Here is a 22,859-nt window from a genome sequence, read left to right on the forward strand (position 1 = left end):
CAACCCTACACGGTAAAAGTGATGCACTGCAACAAGCTCTAAGTAGCGGCAAGAGGCACGACGAACTCACCACCAAGGAAAGTCATGACGAAAAGACACTACACAGCATAAACTCGCTACAGTCTTTTGTACAACCCCATATGGTAAAAGTGAAGCACTGCAACAAGCTCCAAGTAGCGGCAAGAGGCACGACGAAGTCGCCACCGAGGAAAGTCGTGACCAAAAGGTACTACACAGCATAAACTCGCTGCAGTCTTTTGCACAACCCCACATAGTAAAAATGACGCACTGCAACAAGCTCCAAGCGCGGGCAAAAGAACCTCCGTCGAAACAAGCAAGGAAATCCACTGATATTGATAGGAGCATATTTATGCGACTTAGTTAACATGTTTTCTTGCATTTACTTAGTTAGTTATTGCTTATAAGAGTGTTTTAAGCTATTTTCGTGTGTTTATAGGTCCTAATAGCAAAGTTGGAAAGAAAGTGCATTTTGGAGCAATTTGGAGCAATTTTGGGCCAAAATGGATTGCATGCATATGGAGCAAGTGGGATTGACGTTTTTGGTGTTTTAAAAAGGGTTTCAACACATGCAAAAATCTGAATAATGAAGTTGAAGTATGGAAGTGTGCAGATACATACACTTAAGGAACAATTTGAAAGGAAAAGAAGTGAAAGATGTCATTTGTTGGATTGCTTTACAAGTTGTATTCACATTTTCAGCAACTACAAACATAATTGCAAGCTGAAATGATGCATAGCATGTGTGTAGAGGTGTAAAGTGGCCAAAAGTTGATGTTTGCAAGATGAAATGATGCAAAACATGTGTGTGAAAGTTGTCTAACAGCTAGTACATGTGGAAAAGGGATGGAATACAAGGCAAATGCATCAGAAATTGAAGAATGAAGGCACATGGACAGCTATAAAGGAGTTGAATTAGCAAGAGAGGAATGATTGCCTTTTGTTAAGGGCAAGACACAATGATAAAAGAGCATGTAAACTAGCTGTTTTTGCATCATTTTGGCCTTTGTTTGTATTGTTTATTGAAGCCACTTGAGTGATTCTTTGCTTTGGAGCTTCTATAAATAGGGAGTGAAGGGAAGAACACTAGAGACATGAAAAATACCCCCTTTCATCTCAGAAATTCGTCCAGCCACATTCCACACCATTCTACACTCCCAAATCACCATACATCCATAATTCCTTACCTTTGCCGCACCCTCCACCTATCCTAAACACTACCATACCATCTCACATCCATTCCTCCATAAAAATATAACCCAAAACCTGTCCCCAAGTCTTGTGCCGCAGCAAAGAGGAAGGAGGACAGTCCATAGGCGTGCTTGTTGTTCAAAATGGATCATTGGAGCGTCTAGGTGTTTTCTTTCTTTTGTTTTCAATGTCTAAATTTGTTTATCTTTGCTTTGTGAGTATGAGAAACTAAACCCCCCTTAGCTAGGGGGAATTCGAAACCATGTTTATGCTTGCAATATGATTTGATTACTTCTAATTGCGTTTCATAAGCTATGAATTCAGTTTACTTATCCGTTCGTATAAAAACTGATTTGTGTATGTTGGTTGAGAGTGCACGCTTAATTTTCATGCATGAATTTGATGCTAGAATATAAGGGAGTTTCACCTAATTGTTATGAACTTATATTCGCAAGTAGTGAAGGTTGCTAGTCACAATCGCGTTAAGTAAATTCTTGGCATAAGTTTCATGCAATTCATAGTAATGAGTGCCTCGTCAATGCTTATGTTTTTCATAGAACTTAATGATTCTTGCTTGTATCTCTATTATGCAATTCATGTAGGGAACTTGTAGGGAATGTTTTGGGTTGTCGTATGCAATCATCCAACTCAATAACTTGTGAAAAAAAACTGAGGTTTAATTAGTGCAATTCACGGTTAATCTGGGGCGTTGAGTATTCATAGTTTATCGAAAAGCAATTGGAGATCGTTTTGTATGCAAGTGTGACATGTGTGGAGAAGAACCTCCTAGCTAGCCTTTCATCCATAAGTTTCATTCAAATTCATTTACAATCTGTTTTGTTTTACAAAGTTTGTTTTGTTTTCAAATTCGTCAAGAACCAATCTCCCATTTATTTCAAAGTGTTAGATTAGTTAGTAATCACTTTAGTTTGTGTTTTTAAGTGTTTTGATTCACACATATTTGTCTAAGAATATGTTTACTTTGTTCTTGTCTTAATTTAATTATTTTCGTCCAAAATCAACCCCATCTTATTTCTTTGAGTCATATCAATTAGAACTTGTCTTAGATTATGTTTTTAAGTGTTTTAGTTCATTAGAAAACCAAAATTTGTCCAAGTTTGTGTTAGAGTCCCAAAACTGCCCAGAAAGTGTTTTTAAGGCAGTTTTGAGTCTTTGGTTGCTGTTTTGAATCTTTTTGTTTATCTTAGTATTTTAAAGTATAGTTTTGCATTCTTTGAGTCTAGTTTAGTGTTTTAAACTTTGTTTTTACGTTTTCAAGTCAGTTTCCAAGTGATTTAGCAATCCCTCCTAATCCCCGGCCTATAACGATCCCTACTTACATACTTGCTACAATTGATAAAAAGAGGGTTTAATTTGTGTGTTAAGTTAATTTTCGCATCAGATATACATTGTGTACCTTAAAAAAACAGTCACGTGAAAGTCAAAACCCACCAGCCGTGTGTGTGCATATGTGTGTGTGTGTGTGTGTGTGTGCATGCTAGTCAAAATCAAAAGCACAATGAACCATGTGTGTGTGTGTTTATATATATATACACGACATCCTTTCGGTGCCCAGCAGGAAACCAAAAAAAAAACAAAAAACAAAAAATCACAGCAAGACCTGAACCTGTGGCAACAAGTGTAATAAATAAAGCATAGCGATAAGTGATCAGTGGTAGTCGTGGCACAGCCCAAGCATTCTGCAACTTAAAGGAAATTGGATGGGATCAGATACCTGTCTAAAGCCTTACATGAGGGTCTATTTATATACGACTAGATTCAAGAAACTTGATTGACATTGCAGAACAGATGCAATGCAATGATGATGCCTTTTCTTCCTTTTTGGGAAAGCAAAAGTTATTTTAATTATTTTGTAATTTGCTAAGTGCAATTGGATGGATAGATGCAATGCAATGATGATGCCTTTTCTTCCCTTTTGGGAAAGCAAAAGTTATTTTAATTGTTTTGTAATTTGCTAAGTGCAATTGGACGGATAACAAAAAAACTGAGTCTTAGCACCAAAAGCAAGTGCATGGAGACAAATAGCAGGATACAATGCAACGATGATGCATTTTCTTTCCTTTTGAGAAAGCAAAAGTTATTTTAATGGGTAAAAGACTGTTCACTACCCTCATGTTTTGTGGTTTTCAACATTTAGTACATCAAGTTTTTTTCGTCTCAGATTCATACCTAAAGTGTAAATTTTGGGACAATCTCATACATCCGTTAGTCAAACTGTTAAGTCTCCCGTTAACTGTGACGTGGCGCACTGACTGGGCGCCACGTGTCATCCGCGTTTTTTTTTTCTTTCTTTTCTTTTCTTCTTCCTTCTTCTTCTTCTTCCTCAGACCGCAACTTTTTTTTTTCTTCCTCCTTCTCCTTCTTCCTTCTTCTTCCTTCTCCTTCTTCTTCTTCCTTCGAAATCTGGGGAACTTTGTTTTTTTTTTTCTTTCTTCTTCCTCCTTCTTCTTCATCCTTCTTCCTTCCCCTTCTTCCTTCTTCTTCCTTCTCCTTCTTCTTCTTCTTCCTCCGAAATCTGGGGAAGGTTTTTTTTTTTTTTTCTTTCTTCTTCTTCCTCCTTCTTCCTTCTTCTTCTTCTTCTTCTTCCTCCAACTGCAACTTTTTTTTTTCTTCCTCTTTCTTCTCCTTCTTCCTTCCCCTTCTTCCTCCTCCTTCCTTCCTCCTTCTTCTTCTTCTTCTTCCTAAAAAAAAAAATAAAAAAATAAAAACTTTCATCTTCCCCCAGATTTGGAAGAAGAAGAAGAAGAACGAATAAGGGGAAGGAAGAAGGAGAAGAAGGAGGAAGAAAAAAAAAACTGAATCTGGGCAGATTCGGAGGAAGAAGAAGAAGAAGAAGGATGAAGAAGAAAGAAGAAGGAAGAAGAAGAAGAAGGAAGGAGGAAAGAGAAGGAAGAAAAAGGAAGAAAGGGAAGAAAGGGAAGGAAGGAGGAAGGAAGGAAGAAGGAGAAGGAGGAAGAAAAAAAAAAGTTGCAGTCGGAGGAGGAAGAAGAAGAAGAAGGAAAAAGAAAAAAAAGAAAAAAAAACGTGGATGACACGTGATGCCCAGTCAGTGTGCCACGTCACAATTAATGGAAAACTAATAGTTTGACTAACGGATGTATGAGACTGTCCCAAAATTTACACTTTAGGTATGAATTTGAGACAAAAAAAACTTGATATACTAAATGTTGAAAACCACGAAATATGAGGGTAGTAAACAGTCTTTTACCCTATTTTAATTGTTTTGTAATTTGCTAAGTGCAATTGGATGGTTAACAAAAAAAATGGAGGAGTCTTAGCAAAAGCAAGAGCATGGAGACAGACAGCAAGATACAATGCAATAATGATGCCTTTCTTCCCTTTTGAGAAAGCAAACGTTATTTTAATTGTTTTGTAATTTGCTGAGTGCAATTGGATGGATAACACACAAAAAAATGAGTATTAGCACCGAAAGTAAGAGCATGGAGACAAACAGCAAGATGCAGTGCAAGCAGCAGAGCAAAGAAGAGCGTCCACGGTAGAAGGAAGTTATGGCCGTACTATTTGGTTTATGGCCAATTTATGGGATCAACATTGCTTGAATAAAGCAATTAAATTAGATGATCACAATATCACAATATGAGGAAACAGATTCACACTTCAAAAAAAAAATTAAATAAATAAATAAAAGAAGGATAAAATAATAAAAAATAAAAAATAAAAGGTAATAATGGCCATCATTGCTTTGAAAGATGGTATCGTATGAAACAAAAAATAAAAAATAAAAAATATATAATAAAGTAAAAAAAAAATAATAAATAAATAAATAAATTGAATGAAACGAAACTCATTTATTGATTTCTCTAAAAATGTACATTTTACATGAGTTAAAAAAAAAAAAAAGGAGCCTCCACAAGGGTTAATCAAGTGGCGCCTCATCACTCGGCGGAACTCCAGGAAAAAGAGGCGCCGGAGGTTGATTGTTTGGAGCCTCAATACTCGGTAAAACTCTAGAGGACGAAGGCAATAGGTGCCTTTGGAGTAAAGCCACAAACATCTAATGGTCACTCTGAATCCAACTTTCGGATTCCTGAAGCTGGTCAAGCTTTCTCTTCATGCTCGTCGAGTAACTATTGGAAAAGTCATTGGATGTCTGGGTGACTCCTTCGAAGCTGTCAATGACTTGATTATGATTTCATAAAGCATGATTCTATACTTGATGTTTATAGATTGTGATCGATGACACTAATTTTATATGCGAGAAACCGATTGATAATTTTGGTTCCATTAAGTGATCCGAAACCCGATGTAGTTGGATTCCGTTGAGTGGTCCGAAAACCCTACTCTTGCTCATTTCCATAAATTAGACTTGTACCCTGGATTCGAGTGAATGAGAATTACCCATAATAGATCTTGTGAATATAAATTAGAATTATCCAGTTATTACTTGAAATCCAGGTAGGGAATTATGTAGAAGTTCTTTATTAATTTTGTGCATTGAGGTGTGATCTGATTGACTGATTAATATAATTAAATGTTAATATCGTGCCTCCTTGATATCATGGAATGGATTACTTGAGATGATTGTGGAAGGATGTTGAATATGATTGTTATTAATATGATTAGATCAATAATCAATGCGACTAGAGGATACTATTGTGCTTTGTTGATTCTTTGATATATTACATGATATGAATAGCGATTTTATGTTGAAACATAATGATTTATTTGATGGATGAAATAGAAACCTTGATTGTCATGCAGGTTGTTATGTAGTTTGAATCGAATAATTCATGCTTGTCAAGTCCAAATGTTTGATTGAGGAATGTTATGCATTTTGCCTTAAACAGACTATGTTATATGTTGAGTTATAGCAAAGTTGAACTACGAATGGCTTGATCTCCATTGAGAGTACGTAGGCAATCTAACGAAGAGGTTAGATGCAGCCATAAAGTGTACAAAAAATTATTATGCATCTGGATCTTGAATTATACTTTGTACATATTCCGAAGGTGGGGTATGTTAAGTTACGGGTATTTGGTGACGTCATGTGTCGATCTTGGAAGTATGTTGGGATCGGTGCGTGACAGTATATGCATTCTACGAAACTAATTTCAATGATCCAACTGTCAAACTTGTTTGTATATGCTTCAAGATCGCATAGGCCAAAAATAAAAAAAAATAAACATTCATAGATCAAGTAACAAGACAAAGCTTTTCGATGGTTGTCAATGAAAAATCACGATTTAACGGTTATTTTAACTCCGATTTTGATGATTTTTTACAGGTACACTCCTTGACCCTATATGAATACAATAAATGAATTCGATCTTCAATTTAAAATATTTACACTAGTGGATACCACAAATTCTTATGTTATACTTAATGAAAGTATGAATAAACTCTTAAGTGTTAGTAAATCTATTGTTTTGATGGGATACGCATTCTACGAAACTAGTTTCAATGATCCAACCGTCAAACATATTTGCATATACTTCGAGATCGCATACTCCAAAAATTGCAAAAAACAAACATTCAAAGATCAAGTAACGGGACAAAACTTTTTAACAGTTATCAACGAAAATTCACGATTTAACGATTATTTTAACTCCGATTTTGATGATTTTTTACAGGTAGACTCCTTGACCCTATATGAATACAATGAATGAATTTGATTTTCAATTTAAAAAATGTACACTAGTGGATACCACAAAATGTTATGTTATACTTAATGAAAGTATAAATAAACGTGTTAGTGAATCTATCGTTTTGATGGGATACGTATTCTACAAAACTAATTTCAACAATCCAACTGTCACACTTGTTTGTATATGCTTCAAGATCACATACGCCAAAAATTGAAAAAACAAACATTCAGAGATCAAGTAATGGGACAAAACATTTTGACGGTTATCAATGAAAAATCACAATTTAACAGTTATTTTAACTCCGATTTTGATGATTTTTTACAGCTACACTCCTTGACTCTATATGAATACAATGAATGAATTCGATCTTCAATTTAAAATATTTACACTAGTGGATAGCACAAAATCTTACGTCATACTTAATGAAAGTATGAATAAACTCATAAGTGTTAGTGAATATATTGTTTTGATGGGATACACATTCTACGAAACTAGTTTCAATGATCCAACCGTCAAACATGTTTGTATATATTTCGAGATTGCATATGCCAAAAATTGCAAAAAAGAAACATTTAGAGGTCAAGTAACGGGACAAAATGTTTCAACGGTTATCAATGAAAAATCACTATTTAACGGTTATTTTAACTTCGATTTTGATGATTTTTTACAGCTACACTCCTTGACCCCATATGAATACAATGAATGAACTTGGTCTTCAATTTAAAATATTTACACTAGTGGATACCACAAAATCTTATGTTATACTCAATGAAAGTATGAATAAACTCTTAAATGGTAATAAATTTATTGTTTTGATGGGATATGCATTCTACGAAACTAGTTTCAACTATCCAACCGTCAAACATGTTCTCATATACTTCAAGATCGCATAAGCCAAAAATTGCAAAAAACAAACATTCAGAGATCAAGTAACGGGACAAAACTTGTCGACGGTTATCAACAAAAATCACGATTTAACGGTTATTTTAACTCCGATTTTGATGATATTTTACAGCTACACTCCTTGACCCTATATGAATACAATGAATGAATGCGATCTTCAATTTAAAATATTTACACTAGTGGATACCAAAAAATCTTATGATATACTTAATGAAAGTATAAATAAACTTTAAGTGTTATTGAATCTATCGTTTTGATGGGATACACATTCTACGAAACCAATTCAACGATCCAACCGTCAAACTTGTTTGTATATGCTTCAATATCGCATACACCAAAAATCGAAAAAAAACAAACATTCAGAGATCAAGTAACGGGAGAAAATGTTTTGACGGTTATCAATGAAAAATCATGATTTAACAGTTATTTTAACTTCGATTTTGATGATTTTTTACAGGTACACTCCTTGACCCTATATAAATACAATGAATGAATTCGATTTTCAATTTAAAATATTTACACTAGTGGATACCACAAAATCTTATGTCATACTTAATGAAAGTATGAATAAACTTCTAAGTGTTAGTGAATCTATTGTTTTGATGGGATACGCATTTTACGAAACTAGTTTCAACGATCCAACCGTCAAACATGTTTGTATATACTTCGAGATCGCATACGCCAAAAATTGCAAAAAAAAACATTTAGAGATCAAGTAACGGGACAAAACGTTTCGACGGTTATCAATGAAAAATCACTATTTAACGGTTATTTTAACTCTGATTTTGATGATTTTTTACAACTACACTCATTGACCCTATATGAATACAATGAATGAACTTGATATTCAATTTAAAATATTTACACTAGTGGATACCACAAAATCTTATGTTATACTCAATGAAAGTATAAATAAACTATAAGTGTTAGTGAATCTATCGTTTTGATGGGATACGCATTCTACGAAACTAATTTCAACGATCCAACTGTCAAACTTGTTTGTATATGCTTCAAGATCACATACGCCAAAAATAAAAAAAAATAAACATTTAGAGTTCAAGTAACGGGACAAAATTTTTCGACGGTTATCAATGAAAAATCACTATTTAATGGTTATTTTAACTCCGATTTTGATGATTTTTTACAGCTACACTCCTTGACCCTATATGAATACAATGAATGAACTTGATCTTCAATTTAAAATATTTACACTAGTGGATACCACAAAATCTTATGTTCTACTCAATGAAAGTATAAATAAACTATAAGTGTTAGTGAATCTATCGTTGTGATGGGATACGCATTCTACGAAACTAATTTCAACGATCTAACCGTCAAACTTGTTTATATATGCTTCAAGATCACATACGCCAAAAATCGCAAAAAATAAACATTCAGAGATCAACGGGACAAAATTTTTCAACAGTTATCAATGACATATCACAATTTAATGGTTATTTTAACTTTGATTTTGATGTTTTTTTACAGCTACACTCCTTGACCCTTTATGAATACAATGAATGAATTCGATCTTCAATTTAAAATATTTACACTAGTGGATACCACAAAATCTTATGTCATGATGATAGATGAAAATTGAGGATTTTGTAAAATGAATAACATGCAAGGGTTGAGTTCCATTGGCAAGATTTAAACTTTTGAGTAAGGCTTCACAACCTTGAAAACAAAAACTCTTTCCTTTTGCATATCCTTGCACATGTAATATTTTGTAATAGACTAGAAGTGTATGTATGTTTGTTTATTGGGCTCTTATTTTCGAGTATATATGTAGTACTTAAACGACAAATGTGTTTTAATGTTTTCAAGTTATATTTATGTGACACGACCAATTAAAATAACAGTTGTTGCACGAAAACGACATGAACATGACAGACACGACCCGTTTGCCAGGCCTACTTGGTATATCTGTGATGGGTGATCACTACCTAGAGTTATATGATACAGTCCTGCTTGGTATATCCACGATAGGGGATTGTTAGGGGTGATCATGCTTGGTATATCCGCGATGGGTTATCACTGCCTATGGTATTAGACTATGCATATGGTTCTGCTTGGTATATTCGCAATGGGGAACCATACGCATGCTAGGAGTGATCATGCTTGGTATATCCACGGTGGGTGGTCACTACCTAAAGCTAGGATGTGGTCCTGCTTGGTGTATCTATGATGGGGGACCATATATATTCAGGGGTGATCATGCTTGATATATCCGCAATGGGTGATCACTGCCTACACGATGAGATTATGCCTATGGTTCTGCTTGGTATATCTGCGATGCGGGATCATACGCATTCTAGAGGTGATGATGATTAGTTTTACTTGGTACATTTGATAGGCGATCATATTTAGTTGGTTCCGTTGAGTGGTTTGGAACCCGAGGTTGTTAAATTTTGTGGAGTAGTCTAAAATCCCATTATTTGGAGAAGTAGGCTTGGCCTAACTGTGTCACTCTAGCTTTAGTTTTATATATATTTGTGTCAATGGTTTTGAGAATCTTGTGAATTGAGTTAGAAAAGATGTTGGACGTTTGAGTGACTCTTTCGGGATTTTCTACGATTCGATTATGATTTCATAAGGTATGAATTTAGAAGATATGGGAATAATTGTTATTACTTTGACCAAATTAATTACTTAATGCGGCTAGAGAATGGTTTTGTGTTTCATCGGTTCTTAAATATGATGTATGTTGCGAATTGCGATATCATGATGAGACATAATGATTTATATGTTGGATGGGAGAGAAATCATGTTTTCATGGGGGTTGGTTATGTTGCTTGAGTCCAGGAATTACATGTTGTCAGGTTATAATAAATGTTATAGGAATGCTATGCTTTTCTGCTTGAACTTAGTGGAATAAAGGTCTGATTTTGTGATAAGTGAACTATGAATGACTTGATCCCTATTGAGGGTACGTAGGCAATCTAACGAGGAGGTTAGATGCAGCCATAAAGTAAACGAAAAATTACTTTGCAATTTGATTCTCGAGTTGTGATTTGCCATATCTCGGAGATGAGGTATGTCAGATATACAAGTATTTGGTAACGTCACGTGTCGATCCTGGACGTATGTCGGGATCGGGGCGTGACAGTAGGTACATTAAGAACAAACAAAGATGCATTTGATGAAGATTGCTTGAATCCAAGAGTGAGAAGAAATTGGAATAGTTTGTCAAACCAAGCTCTAAGAGCTTGTTTGAGACTATAAAGGGATTTTGCTAACTTGCAAACATGGCTTGGAGATGTTGGATCAACAAACCCTGGAGGTTGTTGCATATAGACATCCACCTTTAAATCTCCATGAAGGAAGGCATGGCTTATGTCTAATTGGTTTAAAAATCAATTGTACTAAACTGCAAGTGTAAGCAAAACTCTAACAGTGACTGGCTTTGCAACTGGACTGAAGGTTTCTTGAAAGCCTACTCTTATTGAACCTGTTCTCTCCCTTTATTCCAACTTTTATTAATAACAATAGTTTATTAGGGAGAATGCCAAGTCACCCGGTTCTGTCCCTAATAAACTATTGTTCTTATTTATTAATAAAGTTGGAATGAAGGGAAGATAATAGGTTCTGTTAGAGTAGCACAGAGCACACTAACGAGTGTGGTTAGTCTGGTACGAGTCAAAGTACTCAGGGTTGGGAGAAGTAGTGACCACTGGTGGAAGAACCGTAGAAGTATCATAATCAGCAGAGGCAGCAGGGGAGGCAACTGTAGCAGTGGTGGTGATAACCAGACGAGGACACAGATACGAACCATCAACAAAACGCCAGAAATTTTGGCCAGTTTAAAATTGCTTCACCGGACTCTCCCAAGGAAGATAATTTGTTTCAGATAGTTTGACAGAAGCCAAGGTAGAGATAATGGGAAAGGAAGATGCGGTTGCGGAAGCCATGGAAAGAAAAAGGACCAAGGCTCAAATACCATGTGAACTTTCCGTATTTACAATTATGGGGATAACATAGCAGGAGAGGCTAACAACCTTCTCTACAATTATAATCTTCATTTACATCATCCTTCAGAAAGTACAATTTGCACTCACAAAAAGGGAAAAATATTTGTACAGTATGTTGAAAATTTTGCATTACAAAAATGTAACGCAACTCATGTAATCACAATGTATTCAAAACTGAGAAATAATATCAATGAAGATATCTTGTCTGCAGGGAATTGTTAGACCACCCATTGGATGATCAAATCCAAATTCTTGTTCAGCATCACTTAGCAAGATAAACTGCTGTCTCTCGTTCTCCCCAACATAAACCGCTAAATAACCTTTTGGGACATCTGCTACATTATATGAACCTCCTAGACTTGAATTGAAAATGACTGCCGAAGAATTTTCTTTGCATGAGTTACACCTGGACGACGGAAACCCATGGTTTATGTCTCTAGAGAAATGTCCCCGGTGGAAGTTTATTGGAGCAAGAAGAAGAGAAGAGTTGAGAATATTCAGAGACTTGAATGGAAGGCAATCGAAGTCTCATGAAATATATATAGTTAATAGTTTTATGTAGGAATTGTCCTCTGTTGAAAGAAATATGTGGTGACGATTAAGACCATCTTGATAGGGCATAGAAGGGACACTGATCACATGGTGCTGTTTTCCACCTCAACTTCAATATTTTAGGTGAAATATTGCTGGACTGAATGCAGTACTTCAACAGATATATAGTCTCAATCACCACCAATGTATTTTGACGAGATGATAAATTTGAAGACAGAGCCATGTGAACTTGCAAATGCTTCTGCCTTTAATTAGAATTTATTTTTCTTCATTTCTGCTCATATATTTTTCTTGATTAGTTGGAAAGACAAGTCCATGTGATTTTCCATGAGAAAACTCGCACTTGGCTCTGCCACGATCCTTCACTAATCATTTTTATTTTCCGTAACTGATGTCCTTGAAAAATTGGAACACATAGCCATGTGAACATAATTGCTTGAGCAGCTGGGTCTCTGGCCAATCCGCATTCAATTGCCTCCAGACCACTCTCTCCAACTTGTACACATTATTTTGTAGACCAACGTATCAATTTTTCGTACCTATATCCTAACCAAAGAGATCAAGTCCTCATATTTTATATGCTAAAACTGTTGAAATAGTACCAAGGGAAATTTTCTTGTCTCAAGCATGTCTCCGATTTTTTATAGGCCATCAACTACGAGAGGCAGGACACTGGGTTGCATTTGTTTGGTCATCGACTCATGAAGTGTTGTTGATAACTTGTAGACAAGTCCATGTGATTTTCCAACAGCAAACTCTCTCACACTTGGGTCCATCCCAGTGCTTCATCACCAATCATTTTAGGTAACCAACCGCTTGCAGCATACCGCTTTAGCTATATATGCACATATCATCCAAGGTTAATTAAAGAGAAAACCAACACAAGTCTTCTACTCCCAAGCATATCTTATCAAAGCACTTTCTGTCCTGAAATTCATTTGAACTCTTTATTGTTCCTTTTTACAGAAATTTTAAAACCATGGGTTTCCAATTTCATGGTATTGTACATGCCAAGAAAAATCAAGTTTCTTCAAAGTCATTGGATGTTCCAAAGGCTATCTTGCCATCTACGTTGGGGAGAGCCAGAAGAAGCGGTTTATTATTCCGGTGTCCTACTTGAACCAACCTTCATTCCAAGATTTGTTAAGCCTAGCTGAAGATGAATTTGGATACGATCATCCAATGGGTGTTATCACAATCCCCTGCAGTGAAGGCACCTTCCTTGGTCTCACCTCAGCTTTGGGATATATGTAGAGCCTACATATATGTCAACACGATTTGACACCAACGGCATTAGGAGCACTTGGCAATTTTAATCGCTTTTTGGCTCACTTGAAGGAGGTTCAATTGATTGATAGTCCAATGAATCTTCGTGATGGAAGACAACATCAAAGTCAAAACCCTTATGAGCTGAGAGGAAAATGGCCAGCCTAGTGGACATAAACTCACCGACACAATTTTTCAAGAGTAGTTATTGTCAACTGAATGTACATAGTTGTCCAGCAAGGAAAACTGAGATTAGAATATTTCATTACAGTACAACGTTTTCACAGTTTTATGATCTACTTTTCATTTTATTTGCCATCTTCTTTCAATCAAGTTATGAACAGACGATAAATTTACACACAAGGGACTAATTACTGGAATATTGACAGACGAAGTAATGCAAGTAAACATCTTAGGCAGATTTTAAAACATGTTAAGAATGGACTATTGTACGGATAACGTTTTAAATAAAACAAGCATTGGATGCACCCAGAATAGCACTAATCCCTGCTGAAATTACCATGAAAATACCAATGTGTGCATTGAATATGCCCCAAATTAAATAGCACTAGTCCATGCTTAAATTCTCACAAAAATATCAATGCGAACATTTTAATACATTATTCTATTTCATAGGAGTTTTCTTTTGGTTGACATTAAAAACCTATTCAGGAAAATCCCTAAGACATGCACCAAACGTATTAACCATGCTAGTCTCCCAAGATTTCCAAATCTTTATATGATTATATTACTTACTAGCCTGGTCAAAAAGTTTCAACTATACAGATAATAGCATAGCAAAGATAGAGTCTCAAGCAGGCTCTTTACTGCAAGAGATCAGCCTAATTTTTTGCCAGTTTCAACAACTACGATTCTTACCTTCCCAGAAATTGGTCTGATTACTCGCATAAATGGACTCTGTGCGTATTAAAAAATTTCCCTTTATGGGAGCTACAGGTGTTTGGCTACCTAATTCAGTTCTCACTTGTGTTAATTCTCTTCGGGATTAGATCACATGATTGATGATTAAGCCAAAAAAACTAGGGACCGAAGCCGTTTGGAAGCTCCTGAGTCAATATGTCCATCTTATTAGAGAAGCACGATGTCCACTATCAGCAGCTGTATAGATGTAACTAAAACTGACTGACAATATATCCCACCTTTTAGATAATTCCCTAGCTAATTAAAAAACAGACGGGCTTACTGAAGGTTCAACGTTTCTTTCATTCTTCTGTTTTGTATGGTGACTCTTATACATCTCCTACATCAAGTATCAATAAAAGTCGAATGATTGAACTATGTTTCTGCCAGAAAAAAAAAAGGAAAAGAAAAAGATACGTAGTTGTTATGAGTGTGAAATCCCGTCCCTGGAATTTCACTACTAACTATGTATTTCCGTTATTAAATTTTGTATTTTAGGTTACAATTTTTTTTAGTTAATCTTTAATTCCGTAAATTTTAGGAATTAAATCGAATAATTATCGGGTTTGAATCTTCGTAATTACTCTTTAAAATTCGTTAACCTTTTGAAGTCACAATTAATGTTTTCATATAGATTTTGAACCACAAACGCATAGACAAAAGCCATTTGTGAGTCCGGATTATAACGATATAGTTACGGACGTTTGAAATCATTTTACTAAACTATAGGTAGTTTTGAATTAATTATATTCCCACTATATGGGAATTATCAGAGGTCTTATTTTGGCCCAATCAGGTATGTGTTGTTGAAGGGACCAAGCAAGTTAAAAGATCAAATGACCAATCAGAAAAGAGGAGAAAAGAAAGCACCAATTAGAAGAGGAGAGAGAAAGGGTTATCTCCCTTTCAGCCCGTGTACACCCACGACCATCGGGTTTCAACCCGGTGTAATTCCGGCCACTTCCACCATTTTTTTTCAAGTGAAATTCAACCATCGACCACCTGCAACCTTTTCCACAACCTCCCCTCTACCATTTCCACCCAAAATCAGTAGAAATTTAGTTGTACCCTGGTGAAAAATCCACCGTGGGTGCCGTGGGAAACCTTGCCAAGATCCACCATTTGTGAAACGATTTTTTTCAATCACCACCACCAAAACACTTCTCTATTGAGGCCTGGAACAAAGACCAAACAACTATACGGGCGGCGGAGCATCGGAGGTGATAGATCGAAGCCACCCACCTTAGGGTTTTCGACAAGTGCGAGCCAAATTGGGGCTAATCCCGACCAAATTGGACTTGGCCACAGGTATAAAACTTGCTCTACTCATTGAGTGGTCCAGAATCCCGTTGGTATTATGGTTCCGTTGAGAGGTCCAAAACCCGATTAATTGCTTTGTTGATTCTTTGGATTGAGTTTGGATTGAGATAGCTTCAAAGACGTAAGCTTCGGCCGAATTGTGTCGCTCTAGCCCTACTTTTCCTTGTGTTGTATGAGACTATGAGTTTATGGTTGTGAGCTTTTGTGACTTGTTTTAGACGAGCCGTTGGATGTATGGGTGATTCCTTCGGGATTTTCAGTGACTTGATTATGATTTCATAAAATATGATTTTATATTTGATGTTTATAAACCGAATCAATGGTTGGTTTTTAATAGTGTCACATACGTAGAATTATTGTCACTCACATGAGCTTCACGGCTTATATGGGTTGTTGTTTGCCTGGTGCACCATTCCCATGGTGTAAGGGCGATTGTGCAGGTTTTAGTAGATACAAGGAGCTTTGGGGTAGCAGAAGAGTTCAGAGAATTTGGAGTGTTAGGTTACCCCTATATTTTTCCTTAAAAAGATGTGATTATTGTTATTTTCAGTTCAGTATTTTAGTTTGTATTTCCTGGCATCCCCCTACAATCTACCGTCACGTGTCGATTTCGGGCGTATCTCGGGATTGGGGCGTCACAACGAGAAACAAGGTTGGTTTGGACGTTTTGCCCCATTTTGGTATCTCGTTTTGTTCTAGTTCTAGAGGTAGCAAAATCTTGAATAAATTTCTTCTTCAGATTTTCATGGTTGAGTTTCCATTAGAATCTCTTTAAATAGCTATTGTTATGCTAATGTGTATACTACTAGAAATCTCGACTAAGCACACCCTTTTTGAAGTAATTGTGACTCCTTGTTAATTACTTGATGTATATGATGAAACTGAGAATTTCCTACAACATTCAGAAATGTAAAATAAGTTAAACCTTTCAAAATTATTTAGTAACATTAAGTGCATGAGCACCACATTTCACCTTTAGTTCTAAAGGACACAAGCTTCCACAAAAGCTCATCGTTTCCAGCGCAATCCTGAATCGCTGCTTGAGCAGTGTGCTGCTAAATCTGAACCTGGTGCGACCCCCCAGCTGATGTGCAACCCCGAATTGTATGTTGACTAAATACTGCGGTTTTCAACAAGGAATTTGGTTGTGAAGAAGTGTGAACGCCATAAACCATGACATATAACCAACAAGAAGAATAGGGAAGCTAACCACAAAATGATGAAATGGGAGAAGAAGGGGGGGGGGGGGGGGGGGGGAGGTACTAATTACAACATATGTACCTCTTGATTAATCAGAAAATGGTTCAATGAGTGTTTTCCCCGCAGCAAACTAACCCCAAGAAGATTTTGATACTACGTGTTTCATAGTTGTAGCCAAGTCTAGGGGCATATTTCATCTTTTCAATCATATTGGCCTGAGCAGAAATGGTACAGCCATTTCCACGGCTAGTGAGTCACGCAGCGTTTGCTTTTAAAAGCTAGAGACTACAGTAAAATAGTGTACTTTGTTGTTGAGAGCATAATTTCATGTTTACGTTAAATCAACACATTCGGTGCCCCTTATAGAATTGGCTATCTTACAGGTCTTCTGAGAGGTCTAATTAAAGGGTGGCTTTGTTTGCTTGAAGGATTAGCGCTGCATCAACATCATCCGCTGACACCACTAAATGTGGACTTATGGTGCTCATACACTTAATTTAGCATCAGTCTTATTGAAGGTCAAACGTTTCTCTTATTCTTCTGTTTTGTATGGTGACTCTCATACATCTCCTACATCAAGTATCAAAAAAAGTTGGAGTTGCAATTGGATATATGGAGGAGAATTATACTCATAACTGTAAAAAAGGACTACTACTTAACATATAAGCATTCTTTTAAAGAAAAACTAATGAAAAGGGCTTGAAAACTTTGAGTTTTAATGATAAGGACAAAATAAAGGGTAAAGTGAATAGTACCAGGATTGACTTTTTAGTGTAAAAATGTGATTTTTCGTTAAAGTGAACAGTACCAGGTGCTTTTCGTTAAAGTTCCCTTCTTTTAACTGTTAAAAAGGATCCTAGTGGGAAACTCATCACAAGAGAATCTGAAGAAATAAATCCAAGATTGTAGGTTATGTCTTTTTTTCCTTCTCTTTTTTATGAAAGAAAAATCCAACATTTCATCACACGACCGAGAAATGTCTTGTTGGTCATTAACAGCAGATGACAACAAGCAGCAGCAACACACCTGGTCATATAATTTAAAGGGATGCTTTCTATATTGTAATGTAATAAGCTATGAATATTGCTAGTCTCCATTTAGGCATTTACCTAATCTGATTCAAGGGGAACAGTATGTGTCTCCCTCCTCGATCGAAAAAAAATGTACAAAATCTGGAATTTTTTTGGTTTACAAAATTGTAACAATCACACAGTTCGTGTAATTGCTCTCCACAATCCACTACCGTATCATACTGCACTCAAGCGAGATATGAGATCAAGGAAAGCATCTTGTCCGCAGGGAATTGTTAGACCGCCCATTGGATGATCAAATCCAAATTCTTCTTCAGCTTCACTTAGCAAGTGTTGAAATGCAGGCTGGCAGAGGAAAGATATGGGAACCACAAATCGGTGCTTCTCACTCTCACCAACATAAACTGCAAAATAACCTTTAGGGACATCTGCTAAATTATATGAAGCTCCTTGACTTGAATTTGAAAAAGACCGTCGAAAAAGTTTCTTAGCCGGAATTACAGCAGGCAGACGGAACCCCATTGTTGTAAGTCTTTGGAGGAAAGACTAGCAATAAAGTTTATAAGACCTTGAAGAGGATCTCAATGAACTTGTAAGTGCAAAACAAGAAAGCTGTATACTTGAGAACTTGAAAATTTAATTTGGAGGTCATCATCCCATTCATATGGTATATATAGATGAAAAGTATTGTGTAATATCTTCTACTAGAGGAAAAATATATGGTAAAGACAATGACAATCTGGATGGGGTATAGAAGGGAATAAGAGCTCATCAGGGATCACATGGTTCTGTCTTCAAATTAATCAAGCATTTAGCCAAAATATGTGGAGCCTCCATCACTACCAAGGTTTGTGATGAATTGGAAGACAGAGCCATGTGAACTTCTAAATGCTGATATCTATAGCCACTCAATTTCGTTTCAGTTTGGATATAGTACTTCAACAACAAATCAATTTGTATTGGGTCCACATATATAGTATGTTCAACTAGCAACCTGCAAGAAAATGCCTGTTTTCTGCATGTTTCTGATTTTATACTAGTCATGTATCTATTCTTCCACATATATAGTATGGCATCGTTTGTTTTAACTTTGAGACAAGTTCATATGATTTTCCATGAACTAATCTCTCTCATGGTACCATCATGGTCCCTCAATGATCACCACTCAGAGAAAAGTATATGAATTTGAAGACAGGCAAGTGAAGTTGCAAATGCTTCTGTCTTTAGAAGTATTATTTTTTTCAATCCCATTCAATTTCCTTCAGACCACTCACTCAAACTTTCTTATAACATTATGTTGATTGTTAGGATTACGACTGATCTTGCCAGCATACCTTCTGAACATGAGTAGGACATTCTGTTTTATTTTAGTTTCAATACGTTTTCAGTTTGAGCAGTTATTAAGAGATGTAGCTGTTGGGTATTGTGATTCTTCATTTCTGCTCATACATTTTTCTTGATTAGTTGGAAAGACAAGTCCATGTGATTTTCCATGAGAAAATGACTATCACTTGGCTCCGCCATGGTCGTTCACCAATTGTATTTTTTTCCGTAAATGATGTCCTTGAAAAATGGGAAATCATAGCCCTGTGAACGTTTAAATGCTTAAGCTGGGTCACTTGACAATTCGCATTCAATTGCCTCCAGACCACTCTCTCCAACTTGTACAGATTATTTTGTAGACCTCACATTTTATATGCTAAAACTGTTGAAATAGCACCACGGGAAAAATTCTTGTCTCAAGCATGTCTCCGATTTTTTATAGGCCATCAATTAAGAGAGGTAGGACATTGGGTTGCTTTCGTTCAGTCATTGACTCGTGAAATGTTTATGATATCTTGTAGACAAGTCCATGTGATTTTCTATGAGCAAACTATCTCTCGCTTGGGTCCATCCCGGTGCGTCATCACCAATCATTTTAGGTAACTGATGGCTCGCCGCATACCACTTTGGCTATATATGCATACATCATGCAAGGTTCAGGAGCAAACCAACACAAGTCTTCTACTCCCATGCATATCTTATCAAAGCTCTTTCTGTACTGAAATTCATCTGAACTCTTTATTGTTCCTTTTTACAGAGAAATTTTAAAACCATGGGTTTCCGATTACCTGGTATTTTACATGCCAAGAAAAGTCAAGTTTCTTCAAAGTCATTGGATGTTCCAAAAGGCTATCTTGCGATCTACGTTGGGGAGAGCCAGAAGAAGCGGTTTATTATTCCGGTGTCCTACTTCAACCAACCTTCATTCCAAGATCTGTTAAGTCTATCTGAAGATGAATTTGGATATGATCATCCAATGGGGGGAATCACAATCCCCTGCAGTGTAGACACCTTCCTTGGTCTCACCTCAGCTTTGGTGTATAAGTAGAGGCTAGCTACATATACGTCGACACGATTTTGACACCAACAGCTGTAAAAGCAGTTGCAATTTTAATCGCTTTCTGGCTCACTTGAAGGAGGTTCGATTGATTGATCATCCAGTGAATCATCATGATGGAAGAGGACATCAACGTCAAACCGCTTACGAGCTGAGAGGAAAATGGCCAGCCTAGCGGACATAAACTCACTGACACAATTTTTCAAGAATAGTTATTCTCAACTGAATGTACACAGCTGTCCTGCAAGGAAAACTGAGATTAGAATATTTCATTACAATACAACGTTTTTACAGTTTCATGATTTACCTTTCATTTTATTTGCTATCTTCTTCAATCAAGTTTTGAACGGACGATAAATTTATACACAAGGGACTAATTACTGGAATATTGACAGACAAAGTAATACAAGTAAACATCATAGGCAGATTTAAAAACATGTTAAGAATGGACTATTGTACGGATAAAGTTTTAAATATAACAAGCATTGGATGCACCCAGAATAGCACTAATCCCTGCTGAAATTTCCATGAAAATACCAATGTGTGCATTGAATATGCCCCAAATTACTTATTAGCCTGATCAGAAATTTTCAACAATACAGATATTAGCATACAAAGATATAATCTCAAGCAGGTTCTTTACTGCAAGAGATCAGCCTAGCTACTTAATTTTTGCCCGTGTCAAGAACTACAACTCTTACCTTCCCCAAAATTGATCTGATTACTCGAATAAATGGTACCTGTACATACGAATGTTCTAACTTGATTTTGTGTGTGGACAGTGGAATCTGTACGCATTAAAAGATTTCCCTTTATGGGAGCCATAGGTGTTTGGCTAGCTAATTCAGTACTCACTTGTGTTAAATCTCTCATGGACAGTGGAATCACATAATTGGTGATTCAGCCAAAAGAACTAGGGACCGAAGCCGTTTGTATTGAATATCAGTCTTTAAACCTAATACAGTTGGAAGAATAATGCAAGCTTTATCTAGCTTTGATGGATAACAGCTCAACTTGCATTCAGCTAGTCTTAGTGCTACTATTAGCTGTTTGTTATTCCCTCATCAGTGTAAAGCTTGTTAGTGGTTGTAAAGCTTGTTAGTGGCTTAAGTTAGAGAGAGTGGTGTGGCTGTAAAGCTTGCTTAGCTGCCATTGTCCCATACCTTTTGTTCTTCACTCTCTTTCCCGTTTCTTCTCCTATTTATGTATGAACTTGTAACTGTTTGATACATGAAATATACATTAAGTTTTTCTATATGGTATCAGAGCAGTGATCCCTCTTGGACCTGCATCTGTGTTCTTCTGAAATCCTACCAAATCCAAACCAGTTAAGCCATTATGGCAACACCATCAGAGAAAATCTCAAAAAACGAAACCATGGATACCAACCCAATTCAACGTTTGAGCTCTGTGCTCATAAACGAATTCAACTATTTGCCCTGGTCACGAGCTATTTCTCTCGCTCTTGGAGGACGTGGAAAGCTCCCGTTCATTCAAAAGGATGATATCATGCCCGAAACAACTTCACCAGATTATGCAGCATGGGTGTCCCAAGATCAACTTATCATGTCTTGGCTGTTAAATTCTATGGAACCAAAGATGGCTGAGATTTTCAGTTATTCAGTGTCATCTCACCACCTTTGGAATTCTGTACGAGACATGTATGGAGATCTAAACAATGCTACGCGAGTCTTCCAGCTGAAGAAAGATCTTACAGAATTACAACAGGGAAATCTTTCCTTTGTTCAACATCTTGGCAACCTGAAGGCCAAATGGAATGAATTGAATCTCTACAGACCTCATACCACGGATACAACCATTCTTTTAAAGCGTGCTGAAGAAGACAAGGTGTTCCAGTTGCTTGCCAGCATTGGACCAGAGTATGAAGACCTTAAAAGCCATCTCTTGATGACACCTGAACTTCCCATCTTCCAGATGGTCTGCAATGTTATTCAACGCGAAGAAATAAGAAAGAAGGTTATGAATGCAGACGTGGTCGTTGGAGAATCAGATCTTAGGCCATCAGAAGCGAGAGCTTTCACCTTTTCCAGACCATACAAGGGAAAACGACCAGACTTAAAGTGTTCTCACTGTGTGAAGATAGGTCGTCCAGGCGTTGGACACATAAAAGAAAAGTGCTGGATTCTTCATCCAGAACTTAAACCCAAGTTCAACGATGATGGAAGAGCACCAAGAAACCAAATGAAGCCTGCCTACACTCCTAGAGGAAACCTTGTTTGCGACAATGCCTCCAATAATGTGATGAACTCTTCTTCTAGTCCCATTACTCTCATAAATGAGTTTGCTAACTTCTTGCAACAGAAACAAGGAACAAAAAATCATGAAAGTCCCTCAGCCATGCTCGGCAAGTTTGCTGGCTTCCTCGAACAATCAAGCTCAGTGTCACAAAATGACGTGCCAGGTATTGTTGCAACTATTTCCACTGCATTGGATCTTAGTAGTAGTCGTGATTTTTGGA

At 36.6% G+C, this 22,859-nt stretch overlaps 4 protein-coding genes and 1 long non-coding RNA gene across 7 annotated transcripts in view; 3 read left to right on the plus strand and 2 right to left on the minus strand.

Annotated features, from left to right (window-relative positions):
* Positions 1–20,686, plus strand: part of LOC126584928 (auxin-induced protein 15A-like) — a 61,004-nt gene extending 40,318 nt beyond the window's left edge. Inside the window, exon 3 of one of the 2 annotated variants that reach the window (XM_050249301.1) lies at positions 20,629–20,686. The gene's annotated coding sequence lies outside the window, so the exon portion shown is untranslated. Of the gene's footprint in view, positions 1–13,769; positions 13,797–20,628 lie in introns of those variants that run through there. The other variant, XM_050249302.1, reaches the window with a different exon arrangement.
* The window catches only part of LOC126584927 (auxin-induced protein 15A-like), a 43,790-nt gene extending 23,104 nt beyond the window's left edge, over positions 1–20,686 (plus strand). The window contains exon 3 of the mRNA XM_050249300.1: positions 20,629–20,686. The gene's annotated coding sequence lies outside the window, so the exon portion shown is untranslated. The remainder of the gene's footprint in view (positions 1–20,628) is intronic.
* The window catches only part of LOC126584933 (uncharacterized), a 70,471-nt gene that overhangs the window by 21,255 nt on the left and 26,357 nt on the right, over positions 1–22,859 (minus strand). The window lies entirely within an intron of this gene.
* LOC126584922 (auxin-responsive protein SAUR21-like) lies at positions 17,854–18,562 on the minus strand. Its single transcript, XM_050249294.1, has one exon. The coding sequence runs from the start codon at positions 18,520–18,522 to the stop codon at positions 18,217–18,219; it is 306 nt and encodes a 101-aa protein (XP_050105251.1). The 5' UTR covers positions 18,523–18,562; the 3' UTR covers positions 17,854–18,216.
* Positions 19,991–20,686, plus strand: LOC126584929 (auxin-induced protein 15A-like). The gene has a single exon (XM_050249304.1). It carries the CDS (start codon positions 20,096–20,098, stop codon positions 20,369–20,371), a length of 276 nt encoding a protein of 91 aa, XP_050105261.1. The 5' UTR covers positions 19,991–20,095; the 3' UTR covers positions 20,372–20,686.

The sequence above is a fragment of the Malus sylvestris genome, chromosome 10 (genome assembly GCF_916048215.2).
Source record: "Malus sylvestris chromosome 10, drMalSylv7.2, whole genome shotgun sequence".
NCBI lineage: Eukaryota > Viridiplantae > Streptophyta > Magnoliopsida > Rosales > Rosaceae > Malus > Malus sylvestris.

Bases quoted from the DNA above. Each gene is read 5' to 3' on its own strand.
- LOC126584922 (XM_050249294.1), bottom strand. From the start codon at position 18,522: ATGGGGTTCCGTCTGCCTGCTGTAATTCCGGCTAAGAAACTTTTTCGA.
- LOC126584929 (XM_050249304.1), top strand. From the start codon at position 20,096: ATGGGTTTCCGATTACCTGGTATTTTACATGCCAAGAAAAGTCAAGTT.